This window comes from Rattus rattus, chromosome 9 (genome assembly GCF_011064425.1).
Source record: "Rattus rattus isolate New Zealand chromosome 9, Rrattus_CSIRO_v1, whole genome shotgun sequence".
Lineage (NCBI taxonomy): Eukaryota > Metazoa > Chordata > Mammalia > Rodentia > Muridae > Rattus > Rattus rattus.
The window spans coordinates 81886453-81910461 of NC_046162.1; the positions used below are offsets into that span (position 1 = coordinate 81886453).

At 47.6% G+C, this 24009-nt stretch overlaps 1 protein-coding gene across 1 annotated transcript in view; it reads left to right on the forward strand.

Annotated features, from left to right (window-relative positions):
• Scpep1 (serine carboxypeptidase 1) overlaps positions 1-17870 on the forward strand; it is a 29247-nt gene extending 11377 nt beyond the window's left edge. The window contains exons 6-13 of the mRNA XM_032912584.1: positions 1750-1822; positions 5844-5881; positions 6893-7021; positions 7951-8044; positions 9002-9115; positions 12421-12558; positions 13477-13640; positions 17191-17870. Of these exons, the coding sequence (XP_032768475.1) occupies positions 1750-1822; positions 5844-5881; positions 6893-7021; positions 7951-8044; positions 9002-9115; positions 12421-12558; positions 13477-13640; positions 17191-17253 (813 nt within the window). The 3' untranslated portion in view covers positions 17254-17870. The remainder of the gene's footprint in view (positions 1-1749; positions 1823-5843; positions 5882-6892; positions 7022-7950; positions 8045-9001; positions 9116-12420; positions 12559-13476; positions 13641-17190) is intronic.
• The last annotated feature ends 6139 nt before the right edge of the window (positions 17871-24009 follow it).

Below are 24009 nucleotides of genomic sequence, written 5' to 3' on the forward strand. Positions count from 1 at the left end.
GCACCAATCTTTTTTTTTAATGTCAGACTATAAACTAGCTAGTACAGTTATACTATGCTATATCTAATATCCTACTATATCTAGCTATATGCTATACTCTCTAGTATATTAGCATAGTACAGTAGTATACTATAGTATACTAATATACATACTTATAAAATATTATAAACTGTATAGTTCAGACATTAGGAGACTGAGGAAGGAGGCTATGTGTTTGAAGACAGGGCTCCACTCTGTCTCGAAAACAGAAAAAACTCATCTGCTAAGCAGCCCTTGCCGCTGCCGAGCACTCAGTAATCCTTTCTGCTCACACACCTGAAATCCTAACCCACGTGCAGTCACACTTGACCTGCCCCTCTCGGTGGGCCCCCTCCTCTCTGTAGCACTTTTCACCCTCTGTGTTCAGGCCGCTTTGGTGATCCCAACACTTCTTTAAGATAGCTTGTCTAAGGGGTTGGGGATTTAGCTCAGTGGTAGAGCGCTTGCTAGGCAAGCGCAAGGCCCTGGGTTCAGTCCTCAGCTCCGGGGGGTGGGAGGGAGATAGCTTGTCCAAGAGCTGGAGAGATGGCTCAGTGGTTAAGAGCACTGACTGCTCTTCCAAAGGTCCTGAGTTCAATTCCCAGCAACCACATGGTGACTCACAACCATCTGTAATGAGATCTGATGCCCTCTTCTGGTGTGTCTGAAGACAGCTACAGTGTAATCATATATAATAAATAAATCTTTAAAAAAAAAAAAAAAAGATAGCTTGTCGAAGCTAATGCATAGTCCGGGTGGCCTCTGGCTAGGAGGTTCCTAAGGGCTCTTCATCTAGCAGAGCCCCCTTTTCTATGATGTGTATTAATTTAGTTAGAAATAACGTCCTTCTGTGTAGCGCTAGCTGGACCAGTAGTAACTTGCTACATACTTTGTAGTCTGGGCTGGCCTTGAACTTGTTGCAGTCTGCCTGCTTCAGCTTCTGATTTCTTCACCCTCTTCCTTTCTCTCCCTCCCTTCCTTTGCCCTGCTCCTCTCGGCAGTCTCCCAGTCCCTTTATTCTCCCAGTTAGACATAGCCGTGTACTATAATTCATATGTGTTCCTTCCCCCACCTTCGTACATGGACAGCATGTATGATCCCCCGGCTTATAGTCTGTTCTTTGAGTGTTCAGTAATACTGTGTGGGAATATTGTCACTTCGGTTCGTAAGGCCCTTTCTCCTGCTCTCTCGTGAGTTTTATCATGGACGATGGTTCCTGTGGCTCATCTTCCTGGTGCGTGTTGAGATTATGAGGAGGGAATGAATGAATGAATGAATGAATGAATGAATGAATAGAATGTCCCACAGAAGGATGAGCTTCCTGGCCTGTGTGTGGGCTCCACTTCAAGGATGTCCTGAGGAGCCCCAGTGTCAGCGACCACTGCTTGGCAGGGATACCTGAACCCAAGGAGCTCCCCAGCACCTTAAGAGGCTCCCAGACTTGGACATGGCTATGCCTAGACTCTCAAAGACAACTTAGGGACACATCCCATACTTGTCCTGAGGACACGAGTTATGCAAATTAATACCCCCCTCCTCGATTAAGTGATTAGTACCCCCTCCTCGATTTACCATTGGTGGCAGGCAGGCCTTGCTGCCATGGTGTGGTATTCTGTTGCCTGGGGAAACTTAGACCGTGTGATAGGAGAAGCCTTGAGTGTGTGGTAGGGAGTGAGGAGGGATGGAGAGGCCTGGGTGCCCTTGGTCAGAGCATTTCTTGGCTTTTTTCAGGCTATTCAGCAAGGGACCATCAAGTGCAACTTCTCTGGGGTTGCTTTGGGTGACTCCTGGATCTCCCCTGTTGGTAAGTATGGAGTTTTTAGACATCTCTCGTTTCTAACCCTGACCCTTTCTGTGACTTTGGACTTACTGTCTGACTTTTCTGGAGAAACATGAAAGTCCTCCAGTACCAACAGACTGAAAGATTCCATCCATGTCCTGCTTGCTGGGCCCGGTGTATGTGACTGCTACTTACAAGAGCCTGGGTGACTCCTGTAAACCTGGGCACTGAGAAGTCCTGTACTTACCAATTTTAAAAAAAGAAAAAAAATTTTTTTTTCTTTTTTTGGAGACAGGGTCTCACTACTTAGTCCTGTCTGTCCTGCAACGCACTAGGTAGACCAGGCTGGCCTTAAACTCACAAGAGATCCTCCTGCCTCTGAAGTGCTGGGATTAAAGAAGTGCTCCACCACACCCAGCACACCCAGCCCAGGCAGTATTTAAAAGTTAGTATTGGGGGGTTGGGGATTTAGCTCAGTGGTAGAGCGCTTGCCTAGCAAGAGCAAGGCCCTGGGTTTGGTCCCAGCTCCGAAAAAAAAAAAAAATACAGAAAAAAAAAGTTAGTATTGATGATAATAATGATGGCTGTAGTGTGTGTGTATGTGTGTGTGTGTGTGTGTGTGTGTGCACGTGTGTGCCATGGTGCATATGTAGAGGTCAGAGGACAGCTTGGTGGAGATGATTCCTTTTTTTAATATTTATTTATTATATATGCATCATACAGCTTTCTACCTGCATGTATGCCTGCTGGCCAGAAGAGGGCATTGTGAGCCACCATGTGGTTGCTGGGACTTGAACTCAGGACCTCTGGAAGAACAGTCAGTGCTCTTAGCCACTGAGCCATCTCTCCAGCCCAAGCTGACTCTTTTTTTTCTACATTTATATGGGATCTGAGAGTTTGAGCCATCCTGCTGGGCCCCCTAGGCAATCTTCAACATTATGTATTTAATATTTCTAAGATTATGTATAGTGGGGCAGGGGTTGGTGGGCTTGAAATCTGAAGGAAGTGTATGCGTGGCCTTAGAGTCTTCTTCCCTCTTTGGATCGCTCTGTCTTCATGGACCAGCTATCTGCAGTGTAGTCCTGTTTATTATGTTACCTTGACTACAGTTCAAGGTCTCCTATAAATCACCACTCTGCTGTGTGGTGGTGACCAAGTCATGCAAGCCAGAGAGAAACAGCCATCCCTCCCGGCTCTGATGTTTAAAGGTTTATTTATTATATATAAGTACACTGTAGCTGTCTTCAGACACACCAGAAGGGGGCATCAGATCTCATTACAGATGGCTGTGAGCCACCATGTGGTTGCTGGGATTTGAACTCAGGACCTCTGGAAGAGCAGTCAGTGCTCTTAACCACTAAGCCATCTCTCCAGCCCTCTGATGTTTAGATAAACAAGGAGGACAGCAGAAGTTTCTGGGTTCTGGGAGAAGCCATCACAGAAAGCATCCATTCACCCCAAGAGTATCCAAGAGGCATGGGGATGAAACACCTTTGGTGTAGCCTCTGCCATCAGGCTGAGTCCTCGGAAGGGATTTTCCCAGCAGAGGAATCAAAGTCTACCACAGGAGATGCTCGGGACACTCCTGCGAATGACGAAATACACCCCCACACGGCGTGGCCTCATAAAGAGGAGCCCCGGTTCTGTCTGAGTCAGCACAGGGTGGACCGCATCACCAGCTTGTGCCCCCCATCCCCACTCCGCCAGCATCTTAATACTAGAAGAGCGTCTGCAGTGAACTTTCCATCCATGGCTCCTGCTGGTGGTGGTGGTGGTGGTGGTGGGTGGTGGTGGTGGTGGTGGTGGTGGTGGTGGTGGTGGTGGTGGTGGTGGTGGTGGTGGTGATGATAGTGGTTATGAGGCAAGTTTGGCATTGGGTCTTGCAACCCTGAGGTCTGCACTTTTGTAATCATTTGGGAACACAGACGGGAGTGGCCTATCTTACACACAGTCAGGGTGTGGCTTCAGGCATCACTGATCGTCTTGGCCAGGTTTAATTAACTCTCTTGGGTTCGGTTCCTTCAACCTCAACACCACAGCTATTTGGAATAGTTTAGGTTGTTGTTTTTGCTCTGAGTATTAAGGACTTAAAATGCTTTTGTCATGTATATGTTGGGGGGAAGCGATAATTGCCAGATGTATGCACATGGTGTATTAGTTACCTGTGTAAAAGTGCATGTGCGTATGCATGTATGCATAAGCCAGAAGAGTGCCAGATGTGTGTGCGTGGTGTATTACTACATGTGTGCAAGTGCATATGCCTGTTTATGCATGTGTAAGCCAGAAGAGAGCATCTTTCTCTATCGCTTTATCTACCTTATGTCTTTAAAACAATCCTTTTGAGATCTTATTTATTTTCATTTCATGTGCATGGGTGTTTGCCTACGTGTATGTCTGTGCACCAGGGACAGAGGACAGCCTCAGTCCTGTGGTGACAGGTGGTTGTAAACACCTGAGAATCAAACTTGGTCCTTTGGAAAAGCAGCAAGTGCTTTTAACTGCTCAGCTGTGCCTACCCCAGCCCCCACTTTTTTTTTTTTTTTTTAAGATTCATTATGTATACAGCATTCTGCCTGCAGGCCAGAAGAGGGCACCAGATCCCATTACAGATGGCTGTGAGCCACCATGTGGTTGCTGGGATTTGAACTCAGGACCTTTGGAAGAGCAGATGAGCCTTGTCTCCAGCCCTCACAAGATTATTTATGATAGATTGTCTCTGCCACACACACATACCCCCAACCCCCAGTGCTAGGATTATGCAACCAAGCCTGACCTCATACGTAGGTTTGGGGATTAGAACTTAGATCCTCATGCTTGTAAGCACTCTTACCTGTTGAACTCTCTCCCCAGCCCTCATTTTTGGACATTTGTTTGCAGCATCTCCATTCTCTGGTCATGAGATGCCACTCGGTGTGACAAGAAATGTCTTCCTAGTTGGAAGGTTCTAAGCAGCAGAGCGATGCTCTCAAATGTGCAGGGTTCGTGTAGGTCCTTGGTATTTTTGTTGGCACACTTCAGTAGCTTGTATTCTACCTGGTGGGGATGTGGTAGTGGTAGCTGTGTAGACTTGCCCCACCAGTTCACCAGTTCACAGCTCACTATGTTCCCAGAAGGTAGTTGTCTGTCTGTCTGTCTGTCTGTCTGTCTCTGTCTCTGTCTCTGTCTCTCTCTCTCTCTCTCTCTCTCTCTCTCTCTCTCTCTCTCTCTCTGGTTTTTGAGACATTGGTTTTTTTTTTGTGTAGCCCTGGCCATCCTGGAATTCACTCTGTAGACCTGAGACTCAGATCCACCTTCCTCTGCCTCCCAAATGCTGGGATTAATGGCCTGCACCACTATGCCTGGCTATCCTACTCATTTTTGAAGTCCTTTGGAGCTGTTTGTTTCCCTTAGCATCCTTTTTTTTTTTTTTTTCTTTTTTTCGAAGCTGGGGACTGAACCCAGGGCTTTGTGCTTGCTAGGCAAGCGCTCTACCACTGAGCTAAATCCCCAACCCCTTCCCTTAGCATCCTTAGGAGTTTCCCAGTGTATAGAGTTTGCAGAGGACAAATGAGCTGGGTGGCAGGGTAGCCACAGACGCAGGAGTTGGTTAGAGTCACATTCATTTTCTTCCTACAGTTCAGTGGCAGAAGCAAATGCTCTCTGCACTGGAGGAGCAAATAGATTGCAGAGGCAGCGAGGGTGGGGAAATCTTTGATGCTGTCAGGAACCTGGAAGGCTGCAGAGACAAGCAAGCCTCCAGCACACACACACCTGGCACCGCCTGCCTGTATGGTGTGTCAGGTACATCTCTGCCCAGGCCACCCTGCCGGGTAGAGTCACATCAGGTCAGCAATCAGGTCAGCATGCCACTGGACCTTAGAATTGACAGGAAGGACATCTTCCAGCCACTGAGATGTCAACCATTCCTGCTTAGATACTAGGGGCCTCTGGAGCATTTACTCTCAAAGTCACTGGGTTTCTTGCTCCTGTACCTTTGAAGAGAAATCGTTGTGGGGTAGTCTTTTGGAAAGACATAGCTAATTTGTATCTGTCTGATTTTCTTTAGATTCAGTGCTGTCCTGGGGACCTTACCTGTACAGCGTGGTAAGTAGGGTGGGTCCTGTCCTCTGCAGTCTCCTTGGGAAACAGCCCCACTGACTTCTCAGGGCCTGATCCCTTTGGTCTGTGGGGAGAGTGTAGTATTATTGCTGTGAGCTGACAAAAAGCAACCGAAGGACATTTTAAAGATTTATTCATTTATTATATATAAGTACACTGTAGCTGTCTTCAGACACACCAGAAGAGGGCATCAGATCTCTTTACAGATGGTTGTGAGCCATCATGTGGTTGCTGGGAATTGAACTCAGGACCTTTGGAAAAGCAGTTGGGGCTCTTAACCACTGAGCCATCTCTCCAGCCCGAAAGATGTGTTTTGACTTACAGTTTGTGTGGTCTATCCTGGCAAGGAAAATACAGCAGCTGGGATGGGAAGCTGCTTGTATCTGGGTGGAGCAGGAAGCAGAGAGAAGAAGGATGGCCCTCATCAGGCATTCATTTGCCCTTTACATTCAGTCTGAGACCCCAGTTGATGGTTGTCCATCGGCACACCCAGAGTCAATTTCACCAATGCCCTCGGGAGTTCTTTTGTGTGTGAGCATGTGTGTCTGTGTCTTTGTCTCTGTGTCTATCTGTGTCTGTGTGTCTGTTTCTGTGTCTCTGTGTGACCCCAAAAGCTGTGTAGACCAGGATGACCTAAAGCTCCTAGAGATCCACCTGCCTCCGTCTCCATTCCAGTCTAATACACAATCATGAATTCTCTTGTTCTAATACAACCTTTCAGCTGAAAGGTTATGGTAAACGTTCATGCGCTTGCTCTCTTGATTCTTTTAATGCTCTGCTCTGCCTCTCCCATCAATAAGTACGTGAGTTGGTAGAACATTACCCAGAATGCACAAGGTCCTGGGTTCAATCCCAACACCTCTCTGAGGCGTCTGACCACACTCTTCAAGCTCCCGTCTCCTCCCCCTTCCCCTGCCTCCGCCCTAGCTGTAGTGGTACCAGAGTCTCGTCTCCTCTCTAATCAAGTGGGCTTTTTGCCCTCCGTTTATCTTCCAGTCTCTCCTTGATAATAAAGGCTTGGCTGAGGTGTCCGACATTGCGGAGCAAGTCCTCAATGCTGTAAACAAGGGCTTCTACAAGGAGGCCACTCAGCTGTGGGGGAAAGCAGAAATGATCATTGAAAAGGTAAGGGGCTGAATTGGGGCTACCAAGACATGGCTTTTTCCCAGGGGAGATGGGTGGGAGAATGGGACCCCTGGTTGATGTTGTAAGGATCTGACCTATCCTAGGTCTCCCACAAATTTAGAACTGCTTGAATGCTGAATGATAAGCCTGTAGACTTTCAGCAATGACACGGTGACCCTTTATAGGCTCACAAAGCCTCCTAGACTTGAGAGACCCACTTGTCCCTGATTGAGTGTTTGGATTCTGTAAGAAAGACTGTTGGGCCGGCGTCTTAGTGCATGAGTGTAATATCCCAGCACTTGGGAGGCAGAATCAGGAGGATCAGAAATGCAGGGGCACAAAAAATATGGCCCCGTGGTTTAGCGTACATCTGCAGCCTATGGCCCAGTGGCTTAGCATGGTGGCGTACATCTGCAACCTATGGCCCAGTGGCTTAGCACGGTGGCGTACATCTGTAACCCTAGCTCTTAAAAGAAGCAGCAGGATCAGGAGTTCCAGTTATCTCTGCTAGATACAGTGTTTGAGGCCCACCTGCACAAGAGATAACATCTCAAAAGACCAGAGATTAGAGACTGCCTTGCTCAGGGGTACGTGTATTTCAAAGACAATGTATTGTCTTACCTGGATCCTTGTCATAGCATTCTTTCTTGAAATGGAAGGAAAGAGTAAGATAGCCAAGAGGATCTCCATCACTCCACAGTCCCTGTACATTGACACAGGGGCCCTTGAGTTTCAGTGATGTCAGGGTTCCCATGAGCTATGTGCTCCGGGTGCATGGGAGGCCACAGTTGTCTGAGCCGTCAGAGAGACTTTTTACTAGTCCAGTAAATTTATAAGCTCAAGGTCGTCCTTGGAAAGCCAGGCACTTCTCTGGTTTGCAACTTTGGTAGACAGGGAAAGAAACCATCCAAACGCGCTCTTGATTTCAGAACACCGACGGGGTAAACTTCTATAACATCTTAACTAAAAGCACCCCCGACACCTCTATGGAGTCGAGCCTCGAGTTCTTCCGGAGCCCCTTAGGTGAGTGGACCTTGCTGCTGTTGGTCCCTTCCCCAGCTTCTGTGCAGGAGGACCCGTCCTGGTACCAGCATTGCATTTATGTAACAGGATATCCACTTCTTTTAAGTGTAGCTTGCGGTGATTTTAAGTATATTCACAGAGTTACACAGTCATCATCACAATCCAGTTTTAGAATATTCCCGTCACCCCGAAGAGATCCCACACATCTGCTTTCGTCTCCTTCTCCTTCCCACTCCTAGCCTGAGGCAATCAGTGAGCCATTTCTGTTTCTCGGTTTGGCTTGTCTTAACATTCTATATAAATGGAATCCTACAGTAGCTCTTTTTTTATTTTTATTTTTTTAATTCTTTGATTTTTCATGACAGGGTTTCTCGGTGGAACCCTGGCTGTCCCGAAACTGGCTCTGTAGATCAGGCTGGCCATGAACTCATAGAGCTCTGCCTGCCTCTGCCTCCCGAGCTCTAGGATTAAAGGTGTCACCATCACTATTACCTGGCCCTTTCTTTGTCTGTTTTTTTCTTTTTTCCTTTCTTAGCATACTTGTTTACTTGATCTTACCCAAAAGAGTCAGGAAGCGATGGCGATGGGAACCGATGCCTTTTAGTGAGAGAAGGCTTGGAACGGTAGCCAGGACCTAGTGCATGCGAGAGCCTGCTCTGCCAGTGAGCTACACCCCAGGGGAAGCAGTTTGTGTCAGGACCCTGCAGGGTGTTCTGGGCAAATCCCAGTGGCCCTAAAGTTCACAGAATCCAGTTATCAATACTAACAGACCTCCTTTCAACCTGCTTTTGGCCTCCCTCCTCTACATGGATCAAAGTGACACTTTCTCCTTTTCCAGGAAAAAGCCTCTCTCCACTGTGTTGTCTCCCCCCCCCCCCGCCCCCAGCAGCTTGGGGAAAATGTCTGTGGGGTTCTGACCCTAGCTCTTTGACTCACTGTATACCAGTTTGCTTTTAGTTCGTCTCTGTCAGCGCCACGTGAGACACCTACAAGAAGACGCCTTAAGTCAGCTCATGAACGGTCCCATCAAAAAGAAGCTCAAAATTATCCCTGACGACGTCTCCTGGGGAGGTACGAACCTGCGCTGATCAAGTGCGGCTTGCAGGGGCGATGTGCGCAGACTCAGAGCCCTTAATCCGTAGAGTGGGTTTCCTCGGTGGTGATGGTCCGTCGTGAGTAAAATTGATCTTACAGTCTGCAGCAGGTGTGGACTCAGTGACTTGGCAAAAGTGATTCAGAATAAGGAGCTGACAGAGAAATGGGTGGGAGGAGATGTGGCATGTGATTGGTTGTGATTGGTTGAAGGCTGGGTGCATGGGGACTGTGGCACCCTTTACCTTTGTAACACATTGACAGTAAGAGTGGGCGTGGTAGCACATGCCGGGAATTCCAGTACCGAGGGAGCCGATACAGGAGCATCACAAGTTTGAGGCTGGCCTTGACAACTTAGCTAAACACTGTCTCTTAAATAAATAAAGGGCTGGGGAGGTGCTCAGTGGTTAAGGGGGCTTGCCATCGAGCCTGATGACCTGAATTCAGTCCCTGGGACTCAAATGCTGGGAGGAGCGAACGGACTCCCAAAAGTCACGGCCTCGACATGTACGCCATAGCGGGTGTCTGTCTCCACCTCCCCACCCACCCATCAGTAAATAAATAGAATTTTTAAAATTATGATAGAACAAAGGGCTACATGTAAGGCCACAGCTGGCCACAGGCGAGATTGCTAGCCAACATCAGACGGTCCGCGTGCATGGGCTGGTTTCGTCCAGTTCCCAGGCTGTCCTTTAAACATGCTGGTGCTAGATATAGTCTGCCATGTGTGTTCTGCTCTGAAGGTCGCCGTTGTGCAAATACTTGAGTCTTTGGAGACCAAGTCCAGATAGAAACGGTTGGGTAAGCTCCTACTTACTCCCACGGGGACCTTTGAACAAGCAGAGTGAACCGCATTTGTTTGGCTTACATCCAAGATACCCCAAGACTACCAGGTCAAGGGGTCCCTTTCTCCAGTGTAGCTGCTGAGGGCTGTGCTTTGACCTTTGTCCTGACTTCATTAGGGGGTCACGGGTCACTCTATCACAATCTGCATTGTGGGGGTTGGCCCAAAGCTGCTTGCGTCCTAATGCTAATATTGGTTCCTCAAGACCTGGTTGCCCCAGAGACCAGAGAGTCTGCCTGTAGACCTAAGTGACCTTATGCTATGTGACCCTGCCCCCAAGTTATTTCTGATTGGTAAATAAAGATGCCAACAGCCAATAAATAGTTGGGCAGAAGAGACATAGGTAGGGGTTTAGAGTTCTAGGGCCTGGGATGGTTAGAGAGGAACCACGAGGGGTAGAAAATAAAATGGAGGAGAAGCTGCCCTGGGTTAGGTGAGTCATGGAAACCTGGTCCTGAGGGCTGGCCTACTGGAGTCAAGAGCAGCCCAGATGAAACATAGTAATTAATTAATAACGCAGGGTAAAAGCTAGACTAGGGCTTCAGTTGCTTCACTGGGCTGGGAATAGTGGCAGACAGACACCTGCAGTCCCCACACTCAGCAGACTGAGGCAGGAGGATTGCAAGGACTACATAGCAAGATCTTGTCTTTAAATAAATAGCTGGGTGTACTGGCTGGCATGCATAAACGTAGCATTGGGATGCTGAGGTAGGAATCTCTGGGGGTTCTAGGTCAGTCTAGGCAAGAGGGAGGCCTTGTCTAAAAAAATCAAGTAATGACTGGAGAGATGACTCATGGTTGATGTCTTTGCTGTTCTTGCAGACGACCTGAGTTTGGTACCCAGCACCTGCACTGGGTAGCTTAAAACCACCTATGACATCAGTTCCAGGGAATCCAGTGCCCTGTCCTGGCCTCCGTGGGCACCACTTACACACAGGCACACACACATACACATAAACAGGAAATATACCTTTTTTTTTTTTTTCTTTTTTTCGGGGCTGGGGATCGAACCCAGGACCTTGCGCTTCCTCGGCAAGCGCTCTACCACTGAGCCAAATCCCCAACCCCGGAAATATATGTTTTAAAAAAATCCAAAGATTTAAAACAGATAAGCTGCCTGACTCTGAGTTGCAGTTGGCCAGTCGTCCCCGAATTCAAGTCTCAGATCATCGTTGGCTCACCCAGCCTGTGTTCCTCAGCCCTGTTTACCTGAACTTCGTCTGGGCTCCTTATCTTCCTGGGTAGTGAGGAAGACGTGGAAATCGTTTCTGTAGTAATTTACCCAGCCTAGTGCATGTCAGATAAACAGATAAGCGCAGCTGCCATCGGTTACGATGATGTTGGGCAAGTGGCCATGCATCAGCAGGAATCTGGGCTGTCTACTGTCTGGCCTGGCACTTGTTACTCATTTGTCTCTCCTGAAGGTCTGCTTTGAAGTAGCTCCGGTCTGGTTTGGTTCGTGGTAAGATAGACCCCCGTCCAGGTTCAAAATAAGGGACATGGTCTTGGTACCACTTGGCACTCTGGCCCAAAGCACAGTTTATTCCCAAGTGGACCAGGTAAAAGCTTTCTGGGCCTCTGCCTCCCTGTTCCTTGTGCGGATTTCCGCTCCTCATTGCACATGGAATGTACCCTCAGCACAGAGTCCCAGTGTGCACTATTTCTATTTCCTTCTTTTTTTTTTTTTTTTTTTTTTTTTTGGAGCTGAGGACCGAACCCCAGGGCCTTGCGCTTGCTAGGCAAGTGCTCTACCACTGAGCTGAATCCCCAGCCCCTCTATTTCCTTCTCGATGGCCAGTTGGTCTGTGGACCGACTGTCTTTCAGCGTTACCTCCTCGGTGCAGGGAGGAGTTGAGCGACACCGCTTTGGCTCCTGGTGGGTCACACTTGCGCACCTGCCCAGGAGCTGCCTGGATTCTTGAATGAGAGACAGACACACACATGAGCCTGTGCCAGTTAATTTCAATATGCCTTGACTCACTCAAAGGCTGGGCAGTTCTAATCCTCCACCCAGCTAGCACACATTTCCCTCCAGTATCCCTGGCTCCTAAGCCTTCCCCTGCTACCTCAGGCCCAATGGGGGAAGTGGCCAGTGGCCATTTACTCCAATTCTTACATGGCTGATTGGCTTTCTCTCCTTCCCATGGAGATTCTCCTTCTTTCCTCCCAGTTCCTAGCCGAAGCCAATCTAAACGTCCCGCCTCAGTGTACCTGACCAGCCATTGGCCACTGTCTCTTTATTGGTTGACCAAAAACCAATTGGGGACAAGAACCCCATTTGGACATGCAGATCCCAGATTCAGGGGCTGGATCAATTCAAAGCATTAGAGAAGCAATCCCCAACACCTAGGGACGGTTAGGAACCGTAGTCTAGGATGTTCCGGCTGAAAGATACTTCTTAATTCCAACCCGCTACCTCTTTCTCCTTCACCGTTTGTAGCCCAGTCGTCTTCCGTCTTCATAAGCATGGAAGAGGACTTCATGAAGCCTGTCATCGACATCGTGGATAAGTTGCTGGAAGTCGGGGTCAATGTGACTGTGTACAATGGGCAGCTGGATCTCATTGTGGACACCATAGGTAGGAACCAACTCTGAGGGACACGCGGAAGCAATCATGGGTCAAGGTCAAAGGAAATGGCCTTGGATGCATTAGCCTTGGGATTGGTGGAATTAATGCCAGGAGGACTACCATTTCCTGCTACATCCATCCACTCCTGACTTTGACTCTTGGGCTGCGATGCATGGGAGAATTCTGGGTCTTTCCAATCCTGGGGTACCTGGGTATATGAAAAGAATAAAGTCTTCCTGGCTCTTGGCCAGATACACTACTTACTTGAGGGGAAGTTTATTTTTGTGGGGTTACAGAAGATGGTAAGCGCTAATTTCTATAGCTCAGTTTCCAAGGCCCCAGGAGAACTGGGCTTAAGGAGCTCCGTAGGCTCTGAGGTGTATCCTATGCCTATGATTATAGCTACTGAAGCTGAGACTGGATGGTTGGAATCACAAAGCAACAGAGTGAGTTCAAGGCCAGCCTGGGACACTTTGAAATTTAGCAAGACAGTCTTAAAAAAAAAAAGGCTGAGACATTTAAAAGCTTAAAAAAAGCTAGACTCACAGGGTTGGGGATTTAGTCAGTGAGTGGTAGAGCGCTTGCCTAGCAAGCGCAAGGCCCTGGGTTCGGTCCCCAGCTCCGAAAAAAAGAAAAAAAAAAAAGCTAAAAGGAGCTGTGGGATATCCATTAAGCCAAATATTGATGGGAACCTTTTAGGAAGGGGTGGGTGCGCAGGCCCCACCAAGAGCTGCTTGTGACAAGACGCCAGCGAGTGTAGTGCACATAACAGTTGGGAAGCACTGTTTTAAGACCTAGATTTTTCGGTCCCCAGCTCTGAAAAAAAAAAAAAAAATAAAAAAAAAAAAAAAAAGACCTAGATTTTTTTTCCTCCTCTATCCCCCACCAAGCCCTTAATACTGATCCTGATCCTTGGGCCCTCATTAGGTCAGGAGTCCTGGGTTCAGAAGCTGAAGTGGCCACAGCTGTCCAAATTCAATCAGCTAAAATGGAAGGCCCTGTACACCGATCCTAAGTCTTCAGAAACATCTGCGTTTGTCAAGTCCTATGAGAACCTAGCATTCTACTGGATCCTAAAGGCGGGTCACATGGTGAGTGATCTGCCTTCCGTTGTAGATTTAAGGATGATGCTGTGTGGGAAACCAGAGTGTACCACACACGTGTCCGCTGCCTGGATTGGCCTTCAAAGAAGAGCTTCAGGCTTGGGAGGATTTGGAGTCCTCTCTCTCTCTCTCTCTCTCTCTCTCTCTCTCTCTCTCTCTCTCTCTCTGCATGCGTGCATGTGTGCGTGCGTGTTGCGTTCTTCCATACGTGTGGAGGAGGCCCGGGTTAATGAGGGTGCGGTCTTCCTCCATCACTTCCCCGCCTTGTTTGTTTGTTTGTAGCCAGGGTTTCACCACCTAGCCTTGGCTAACCTGGAACATGTATGTCAGGGCTAACCTAAATGAGATCACGAAGATCCACCTGTCTGCCTCTGCTGGGATTAAAGGCACGTGTCATCACCTGGCTTGATCTTTTTTTTTTTTTTTTTTTTTACTTAGTTTAAAGATTTACTTGTTTGTTTTTGTTGTGTATCAGTCCTTTGCCTGTATATCTGTATGCATGTATTTCTGTGTGAGGATGTCAGATCCCCGAAACGAGTTGCAGACAGCTGTGAGCTGCCACATGGTGCTGGGGACTGAACTGAATTCCTCTGGTGCTCTTAACTGCTGCACCATCTCCATCGACTTTTTTTTTCTTTTTTTTTTTTTTTTTTTTTTTTTTTTTTTTTTTTTTGCATTGGTATTTTGCTCAGCATGTAGGCCTGTGTGGAGGGTATCAGATCTGGAACTGAAATTATAGTTGTGAGCCGCTATGTGGTTGCTGGGAATTGAACTCAGGAAGAGCAGTCAGTGCTCTTAACCACTGAGCCATCTCTCCAGCCCCTTTTTTATTTTCAAACGTCTGTGTGAATAGGTACCACATGTGTATGGATGCCTGTGGAAACCAAAAGGGGGTGTCTGGCTGGTGTTACAGATGAACCACCCAACGTGGATCCTAGGAACCGAACTTGGGTCTTTGGAAGAACGGCCACTGCTCTTAACCACGGAGCCACCTCTGCAGCCCTGCTAGTTTGACTTTAGCATATTTCTGCTTACATTACTTTTGCAGAGGTTGGGAGTGTGATGAATGTGTGGGGGTGAAAGGATAAACTCAGAGCAGTTTACTTCTCTCCTAAGGCCTGTGGGTCCAGAGGATCCAACTCAGGCTGTCAGGCATGACTGAGCTGCCTGTGACCGCTGAGAATGCTGCTTCTTAGGAATAAGAAGTGGAAAGTAGAGCTGGAGAGATGGCTCAGTGGTTAAGAGCCCTGTCTGCTCTTCCAGAGGTCCTGAGTTCAATTCCCAGCAACCACATGGTGGTTCACAACTGTCTATAATGAGATCTGGTGCCCCCTTCTGGCCTGCAGGTGTACATGCAGGTGGAATACTGTATACATAATAAATAAACTTAAAATGAGAGAGAAAAAGAAATGGAAAGTAGTAGAAAGAATTAGGGTTATTTTAAAAATGATTGGAAATTATGTCCTACATTCCTTGGTTTTTGTTTGTTGTTGTTTTGTTTTGAGACGGTGTCTCACTATGTAGCCTTGGCTAGTCCGAAACACACTATGTAGACTAGTCTGGCCTCAGACTCTGAGATCTTTCTGCCTCTGCTGCCTAAGTCCTGGGATTAAAATTGTGAGCCACCACATCCAGCCAGAAAAAAAGAAGTGTTTAATGTGTGTTGGTGTGTACATGTGTCTGTGCAGGTGCACGTGTTCAGGAGGGGGAGTGTGTGTGTGTAGAGGGCAGAGGATAACTGTAGCATTATCTTCAGGATGCTGTCAGCCTCTTTTGAGACATTGGCTCCCCTTGGCCCTAGAGTTTATCAGTTAGGCAAGGCTGGCTGGCCAACAGGCCTCAGGGATCTTCCTGACTTTGCCTTTGTCTGAGTGCTAGGATTCAAAGCATATGCCACCACACCCAGCATTCGCATTCTCTCTCTCTCTCTCTCTCTCTCTCTCTCTCTCTCTCTCTCTCTCTCTCTCTCTCTCTTAAGATAGGGTTTCCGGGGTTGGGGATTTAGCTCAGTGGTAGAGCACTTGCCTAGCAAGCTCAAGGCCCTGGTTCGGTCCCCAGCTCTGGAAAAAAAAAAATAGGGTTTCCTAGGGGCTAGAGAGATGGCTCAGTGGTTAAGAGCACTGATTGCACTTCCAGAGGTCCTGAGTTCAATTCCCAGCAACCGCATGGTGGCTCACAACCACCTGTAATGGGGATCCAATGCCCTCTTCTGGTGTGTCTGAAGACAGCTACAGTGTACTCACATACATAAAATAAATCTTAAAAAAAAATTAGGTAGGGTTTCCTTGTGTAGGTCAGGCTGTCTTGAGCTTGCTTGGATTACAGGTGTGCATCACCACTCCTGGTGCACCCCACCTTTTTATGACGGTTCTGGGCATCAAACTCAGATCTTCATACTTGGCAGGGCAAGCTTTTTAATGATGGGGTATCTCCCCAGCACTTTTTCACTAAACTCAAGTCAACAACTCAAATAGATTAGTTGTCTTGGGGCGTTTGTTTTGTTTGTTTGTTTTTGAGACAAAGTCTGGTTTAGCCCAGGCTACTGAAATGTACCATGTGCTGAGGATGGTTTTGATCTCCTGGATCTCATGCCTCTGCCTCCTAAGTGCTGTGATTGTAGGCATCCCTGCCCCATCCTGCCAGAGGGTCCTCAGCTACAGAGTGACTTCGAGGCCAGCCTCAGATAGGAGACTCTCAGAAAAGGGGGAGGACCACCTGCCCTTTGAAGGGCGGACACATGAAGCAGTAGAGGCCAGGGTTAAGGTGGCTTTTGTTATATGGATCTATGAGTGTGGCCCCACATCTCTGGCCCACCCCCCAATCTTTTAAACATCGATTATTCTTTTGAGGGAGGGTCTAATGTAGCCTAAACTGGCTCCTGATTTTCTATATAGCCAAGGCTGGTCTTGAATTCGTGATCCTCCTGCCTCAGCTCTTGAGTGCTGGTCTTGCAGACATGTGCAATCTCATCCTGTTTTAGGTGGTCCGGGGGATGGCATGCAAGACTTGTGCATGCTCTGCAGTGGCTTTAACAGCTGAGCTACATCCTGGGCCCTTCTCTCTGCACCATTTTCCTTCTTTCTTAAATAGGTTGGGTCCCAACACCTGAGCTCTGCTCCTGTGTCTCCAGGCCCAGCCAGCTCAGCTCAGCTCAGCTCAGCTCTAGGCATCCTCCTGCTGCTGAAACTCAACCTCCATTAGGAAGGCAGCAAGTGGCTCAGTAAAGCCTAACATGTGTGAGGCCCAGGCTTGATTCCCAGCACTGCTAAAAAGAGAGAGGAAGGGAGAAGGGGTGGGGGCGGGAGGCATGGAAAGAGAGGGGTGGAGAAAATCAACACATCACCCCCAAGTGGAATAGACAACTTCCCTAAATGCAAACTTCTTCAGGCCCCAACGCACTGGGAGCCCAGAAGAACTTTCATCCAGCAAGGTGTCACCAGTCTTTCAGGGTCTCCCCTTGGAAGGATTGTATCAGTCACCCTTGACCATGACCCAGTCATGTTGTCAGGGACACTAATTCACTGCTTCTTGCTTCCAGGTTCCTGCTGACCAAGGGGACATGGCTCTGAAGATGATGAGGCTGGTTACTCAGCAGGAGTAGCTGAGCTGAGCTGGCCCTGGAGGCCCTGGAGCAGGGCCCAGGATGCAGGTGCTAATGTCTATCCCCGGCGCTCTTCTTCCCGACTCTACCATGGGATGTAACTCCGGGAGCCCCTGCCATCTCCCGTACCGAAAGACTGTGGCTTCCGTGTCTACTCAGAAATCAGTTCTACTTCGTAAACAGTGTTTAAAACCAGACTCATTTAATCAGAGTGAAGGATTGCAGTCCATTGGCCTCTTAGCACAGAAGCAGCTGATAACACATGTAAACGCCAGCCCTTGAGAGGTAGAAGCAAGAGGATCAGAGGTTCAAGCGCATCCTCGGCTCCATCACAAGTTCAAAAGCTGCCTGCACCAAATGGGAGTCCCTGTCTCCAAAAAAAAAAAAAAAAGCAAAGAAAGCAAAGGACTCGGTGACGAGATTTATAGACAAAAGCAGTGGGAGAAAATACTGAGCTGCCAGTCAGGTGTCTGTGACTACGGGCCTTTTATCTGCTACATATATATTTTTACAAAAATGAAATCCATATTGTTCGCTATTTTGCTGTCTGCTTTGCTCCCGTATCAACATGACCTGCACGTCTTTTCCCATCAATAAATGTGCCATGATATTTTTAATGACCGCTGAAAGATTTGATTCTGTGATCGTTCCAGCATTTATTTAGCAAATGCCCAGTTGGTTCCCTGAGTGTTTCCAGTTCCTCCTTGTCCTCTGTGAGTCATCCAACTAGTTAATAGTTCTGTGCACACTCCGTTTCCTCCTGGTAAACTCTTGGAAGGATAAATATTTAGTCAAAAGATTTCCACATTTCCTTAAAATTAAGAGCATAAGCTCCGGGCTTAATGTTTACATCACAGCTTGAGCTGTGAGTAAGTGGTTGGGTGACTTCCAGTACAATCTCAGACAGCAAACCCCAGCTCTGCATGCCCAAGGGGAAGGTTTCCTCACAGATTACAGCAGTGTTGTTATCTAAGATCCCTGGATGGAGACTCCTCTCCCTTGGAGTTACTGTCCTCCTGTCTCTTGTGCCCCTCAGAGAAAGACCGTTCCTCTGTTCATTAGAAGCCTGTGCTGGATCAACCTTTTCTCCTGCTGTGTTTGCTTTGCATTTGTTGTTATTAAGGAAAGAAGCAACTCCCTCACTTAGGCCCTTGTTGTGCCTTATTCTTTCCCTGAGGGATTTAAGCTCTATGCTTAAATCTAGGTATTGGTGGTTGTTGTTGAAGTCTCTTTAGGCTGGAGAGGCGGCTCAGCAGTTAAAAACGTGTATTACTCTTCCCGAAGGACCAGAGTTCATTTCCCAGCATCTTTCCCAGGACCACTCACAGCTGCTGCCTCTAACATCAGCTCCAGGGGACCCACACGTGTGGCCATGTCCATATACATGTGATTACAAACAAGATAAGGTGTTAGAATAAAGTAAGGTGTTAGAGCGCTCCTTTACCACTTAGGAGGCAGAGGCAGGCACGTTTCAGAACAGCCAGGGCTACACAGGGAAACTGTATCTCAAATCCCCCCACCCCCAAAATGAAGTCTTTTTTCTTCCTCCCTCCCTCCCTCCCTCCCTCCCTTTCTTCCTTCCTTCCTTCCTTTCTTTCCTTCCTTCCCTCCTTTCTTCTTTCCTTTCTTCCTTCCTTCTTTCCTTCCTTTCTTTTTTTCTTTCTTCATTCAGGGTTTCTCTGTGCAGTTCTGGCTATCCTGGAACTAGCTTTGTAGATCAGGCTGGCCTTGAACTCACAGAGTACCACCACCATCCATCTAAAATAAGTCTTATTATTTTTTTAAAGATTTACTTATTTAATATACGTGAGTACATTGTAGCTGTCTTCATACACACCAGAAGAGGGCATCAGATCCCATTACAGATGCTTGTGAGCCACCATGTGGCTGCTGGGAACTGAACTCAGGACCTCTGGAAGAGCAGTCAGTGCTCTTAACCACTGAGCCATCTCTCCAGTCCTAAAATAAGTCTTTTTTAAAAAAAATTAAAAAGCCACAACAAAACCCTTTAAATTCTACTTTGCTGGAGGGAAGGAGGGAGGAGAGAATAAAGGAGCGGGTGGGGTGGGGACCTGAAAGGGTTAGCATGTGACCCTTCTTGATCTCATTAGTCTCTCTGGTGCGTCACAGAAAACATTGAAAGACACATTGCTTTGCTAGCTTCATGGAGGCCTTTACTATTGAAAGTGTGTTTCCTGGGGATGTACTTTAGCATACAAGCACGAGTTTGACATGGGTGAGACCCTGGGCTCAATCCTGTGTCCACAAACATAAAAGTACATTGGTTGGGAAGACACTTGATTCTAAACACTGGGAAGGTCATACAGGCAGATGCTAAGGAACTTGGTGACTTCAAGCCTTTTGGCTCTTGCCTAAGGGGGTGACTCTCTTGCCCTGAGGTCCTATACCTAATTCCTAGAGTTGTTACTGACCCTCATTCCTGTTTGTTTGAATGTCCCTCTTCAGAGCCAGTGTTGCGAAGTCATTCCTCTGTGAGTGACAGTCTTGGGGGTGGGCCTTAATAGGTGATGAGAATGTTTCCGCCAGGGATGTGTCAATGCCACTCATGGCTTAGTTATCACAGGAGCGAAACATCTTTGTTGTGAATACAAGAAGAAACTTGGTAATCAACTCCCCAGTCTGAGGTATTCTGTTACAGCATGAGACACTGCTCTGTTACATTGTTTTCTACTGTTACATTGGTGCCTTCACAGGGAATTCCCAGAGAGCCATGGTAGAAGGCAACTCTCAGGCTTGGTTTACACATTCCTGATCCCTGTGGTGGCACCCCCTGAAGACGCAACAGTCATAGTCTCGCTCTGTGGCAGCCCTGGAAGATGGCCATTCTCCCAAGGGGTATGACCTGGAATTGTATGCCAGCTCCACCTCATTTGAAAGGACATGGGTGGTGGAGTGGACCAGGACCAAGTCCTTTTTTGACTGGCTATCCCAGGTCCTGGAAGACACATAACAGCAACACTAATGACAAAAATCTGAGGAAGCAGGGGTTGGGGGTGGGGGGAGGGTGAGTATAAAAGTTCTGTGCTCCATGTGATGCCCATCCAAGGGTAAAGAAAGATTGTGATAATGGAGCCGGTAGGATGACCCATACCCTTGCCATGCACAACAGCCTCTTGCAGGCGCTCCTGCCGATGGATGGCTCACGGACATGTGACAGCGGAGGTTACTCATGGGCTCACCTGCATGGACTTGCCCCTCAGCAAGGATGACCTGACTGCAGCCACTGCTGGGGACCTCATCTGCCGGCAGCGATCTCTGATGTTCCACCATTGCCTGGGGTTCAGCCAGCTACCTAGGGTGAGGTTGATTATCTTGGACCACTTTCCTTATGGACAGGGCCGTATTTTATTCCGTCTGGAGTAAACACTTGCTCTGGATGTACATCAGCCTTCCCCGGTCACAACACTTCTGCCAAAACCACCATCTGTGAACTTAGTGAACGCTCATGCATGGCCCCGCTACGCACAGGAGAGATGTCGTAGTGTACGCTAGCAGTATTGGTTATGTCCCACTGCTGTGACGAGATGCTTGACAAAGGCAACTAAGGGAGGGACGGTCTGTTTTGGCTCACAGCTTGAGGCTACAGTCTATCGTGGCGGGGACGACATGGTGGTAGGTAGGTGTACGCGGTCTCTGTTCACATCGTATCTGCAGTTGGGAACCGCCGGGTTTTCCCTGTGGAACTCACTCTTGGCGCATTCTTCATCATCCGGAATCGCCTGCCTTGGCAGACACTTGAATGGGTCTTTGAACATTTGGTCCCAGCCCCAGCGAGGTGGGGACGCTTGGCAGAGCTGCGGTGTTAATATCCTCCAGTGGGTTGCGTGTGCTCTGCGCTCTCGTGAATGAGCATCCAGGCCTCTTTCACCTTCAGGATACACGAGGGTAGCCATCGAAGGAGCAAAAGAGACCTGACCATGAGCCCCGGTTAGCAGCGAGGTTTTCATTTCCTATCCCCGCAGCTGGAGCTGTACCGGCTTGGAGGTCTTGGTTCCGGTGGGAGAAACGTTTCACCGTTGAACTGGTCCTTGAGGCTGCTGTCTGGCCTCTTTGGACTCTGCACCAGCAAGCAAAGGAGCAGCTGAGGTGGCTGATCTGACTGTGCAGAGCATTGTGGGTAAATTAGAATATTATTATGTGACACAGGTAAAGAGGAAGAGCGCAGAAAGCCTTTGGGCCATATTATCTGAGTAAGGTTGATCAGGTTGTGTGTGTGTGTGTGTGTGTGTGTGTGTGTGTGTGTGTGTGTGTGTGTTCACATGTGTTCTGTAGTTTCTTTTTTTTTATTTTTTTTTAAAGATTTATTCATTTATTATATATAAGTACACTGTAGCTCTCTTCAGACACACCAGAAGAGGGCATTGGATCCCATTACAGATGGTTGTGAGCCACCATGTGGTTGCTGGGAATTGAACTCATAACCTCTGGAAGAGCAGTTGGGTGCTCTTAACCGCTGAGCCATCTCTCCAGCCCTGTAGTTTCTTTTCATGCACAGAACTCAAGGATTCTACTCCATGCTTAGATTCATATTTTCCTTCCTTTTCCCTCTTTTTACCCATTGTCCTTTCCTGACTGCTTATGCTGCATACTTCAGTCTCCAGGACTGGGTCTGAGACCGTGGCCATCTCCCAGACCATCTAGGTCAAGTCCTGCAGTGGTCACATGAACACACACACACACACACACACACACACACACACACACACAGGAGTTACACTTCTCTGTTTCTGATTATATATTTATTTAAACGTAATTATTCTTTTAAAAGATTTATTTAGTTCATGCATATGGTTACACTATTGCTCTCTTCAGACACACCAGAAGAGGGCCTCAGATCCCATTACAGATGGTTGTGAGTCACCATGTGGTTGCTGTGGATTGAACAGAGGAGCTTTGGAAGAGCAGCCAGTGCTTTTAACTGTAGAGCCTTCTCTCCAGCCCCTAAACCTATTTTAATGTATCCTAATCCCTTACAGTTGGAATCAGATATTTGAAATATTTTTTTTTTTTTTTGGTTCTTTTTTTCGGAGCTGGGGACCGAACCCAGGGCCTTGCGCTTCCTAGGTAAGCGCTCTACCGCTGAGCTAAATCCCCAGCCCCTGATATTTGAAATATTTTAAGCAACAATTTGATTAGATATAGGGACTTCTCTCTCCCCTTTTTGGGGTGTTTGGGGATAGAGCCTGGGGCATCATGTTTAGGCGGCAAACACTCATCTCTGAACTGCATTCTTCAGTCCACATTTCTTCTTATTGGCATCTGATGTTGATGACAGATTTGGAAGCAGTAAATTTACTAATTTGTACCACAGAGATCCAGCTAGTAAGTTACCTTATTGTTTCTAGTATTTAATGTTGAGGGTTGGTTTATATTTGGTTCCATTTTTTTAAAGATTTATTTATTTAGTTTATGTACATGGGTACCCTGTAGCTGTCTTCAGACACACCAGAAGAGGGCATCAGATCTCATTACAGATGGTTGTGAGCCACCATGTGGTTGCTGGGATTTGAACTCAGGACCTCTGGAAGAGCAGTCAGTCGCTGACCCTTGGTTTCATTTTTAAGACCCATATCTCATGCGTCCCAGGCCTACCTTGAAAGCCTCAGGAGCTGAGCTTTGGATCTCCAGAAACCACAAAAAACCTGGGCAGGGCTGGAGAGATGACTCAGTCACTCTAGCTGGATCTGTGAGCTCTAAGTTCAGTGAGAGACCCCGCTCAAAAACTGACATAGGTAAAGAGTCAGTAACGTGGTTCAGTGGGTAAAGGCTTCTACCACGGAGACTGAAAAGCCAAGTTCAATCACCAGAGCCTGCATGGTGGAAACAGAGAACTGACTCCTGCCAGTTTTCCTCTGCCTTTCACCCCACATGCTGTGGCGCACACACACACCCTTCTCAAATAAGTACGTTAGAAAAAAAAAACATTTTAAATGAGGTGGACAAAATCAAGGAAGATACCCAATGTAAAGCTTGATCTCTACATGCACACAAGTACAGGTGCACACACACACACACACACACACACACACAAGTGCACACATATAAACACACATAACCATGGTGGCGGGAGGGGGATTGTGCGATTCTTCCCAGAGTCAGCATGGCTGGGAAGAAGCATGCCCAGTATTGCCAGCCATTCTGCTATTGTCGTAAATCAGAAGTTTTGGCTGGTTACCAAGTTCACCTGTGTATAGGTTCAGGAAATATCTGATGTTCTAATTCCTTTTCCGGTTAGGGAGTTCCCTTCTAGAATGATGGTTTCTAATACAGCGGTGACATCCATACTCTTTGGGGGAAGGAGAAGTCATGAATGTCACTTCAGTCAGATGGCTTTTTTTTTTTTTTTTTTTTTTTTTTTTTTTCCTTTTTTTTTTTTCGGAGCTGGGGACCGAACCCAGGGCCTTGCGTTTGCTAGGCAAGCGCTCTACCACTGAGCTAAATCCCCAACCCCCAGATGGCTCTTTCTAAAGCCCCATGCAGCATGCTGTCCCATTTTGTTCTACCAGGTTAATGGTTCTTTGTCACCTTGTGTTCTTTCTTGAAACGCCACCTGCCTGTTACCCCAGCCCCCAATCAGCCTTTGTTCCTGGCTCACTTTCCCTTTAAGGGTTGGAGCAGTTCGGTTGGCTAAGACTCAAGTGCCCTCTGGACTAATTGGCACAAGGTGAGGATTTTCCAACTTGGGAGAGAAAGAATGTTTGCCTGTGAAGGTTCTTCAAGGTAATTGCTCTCTTG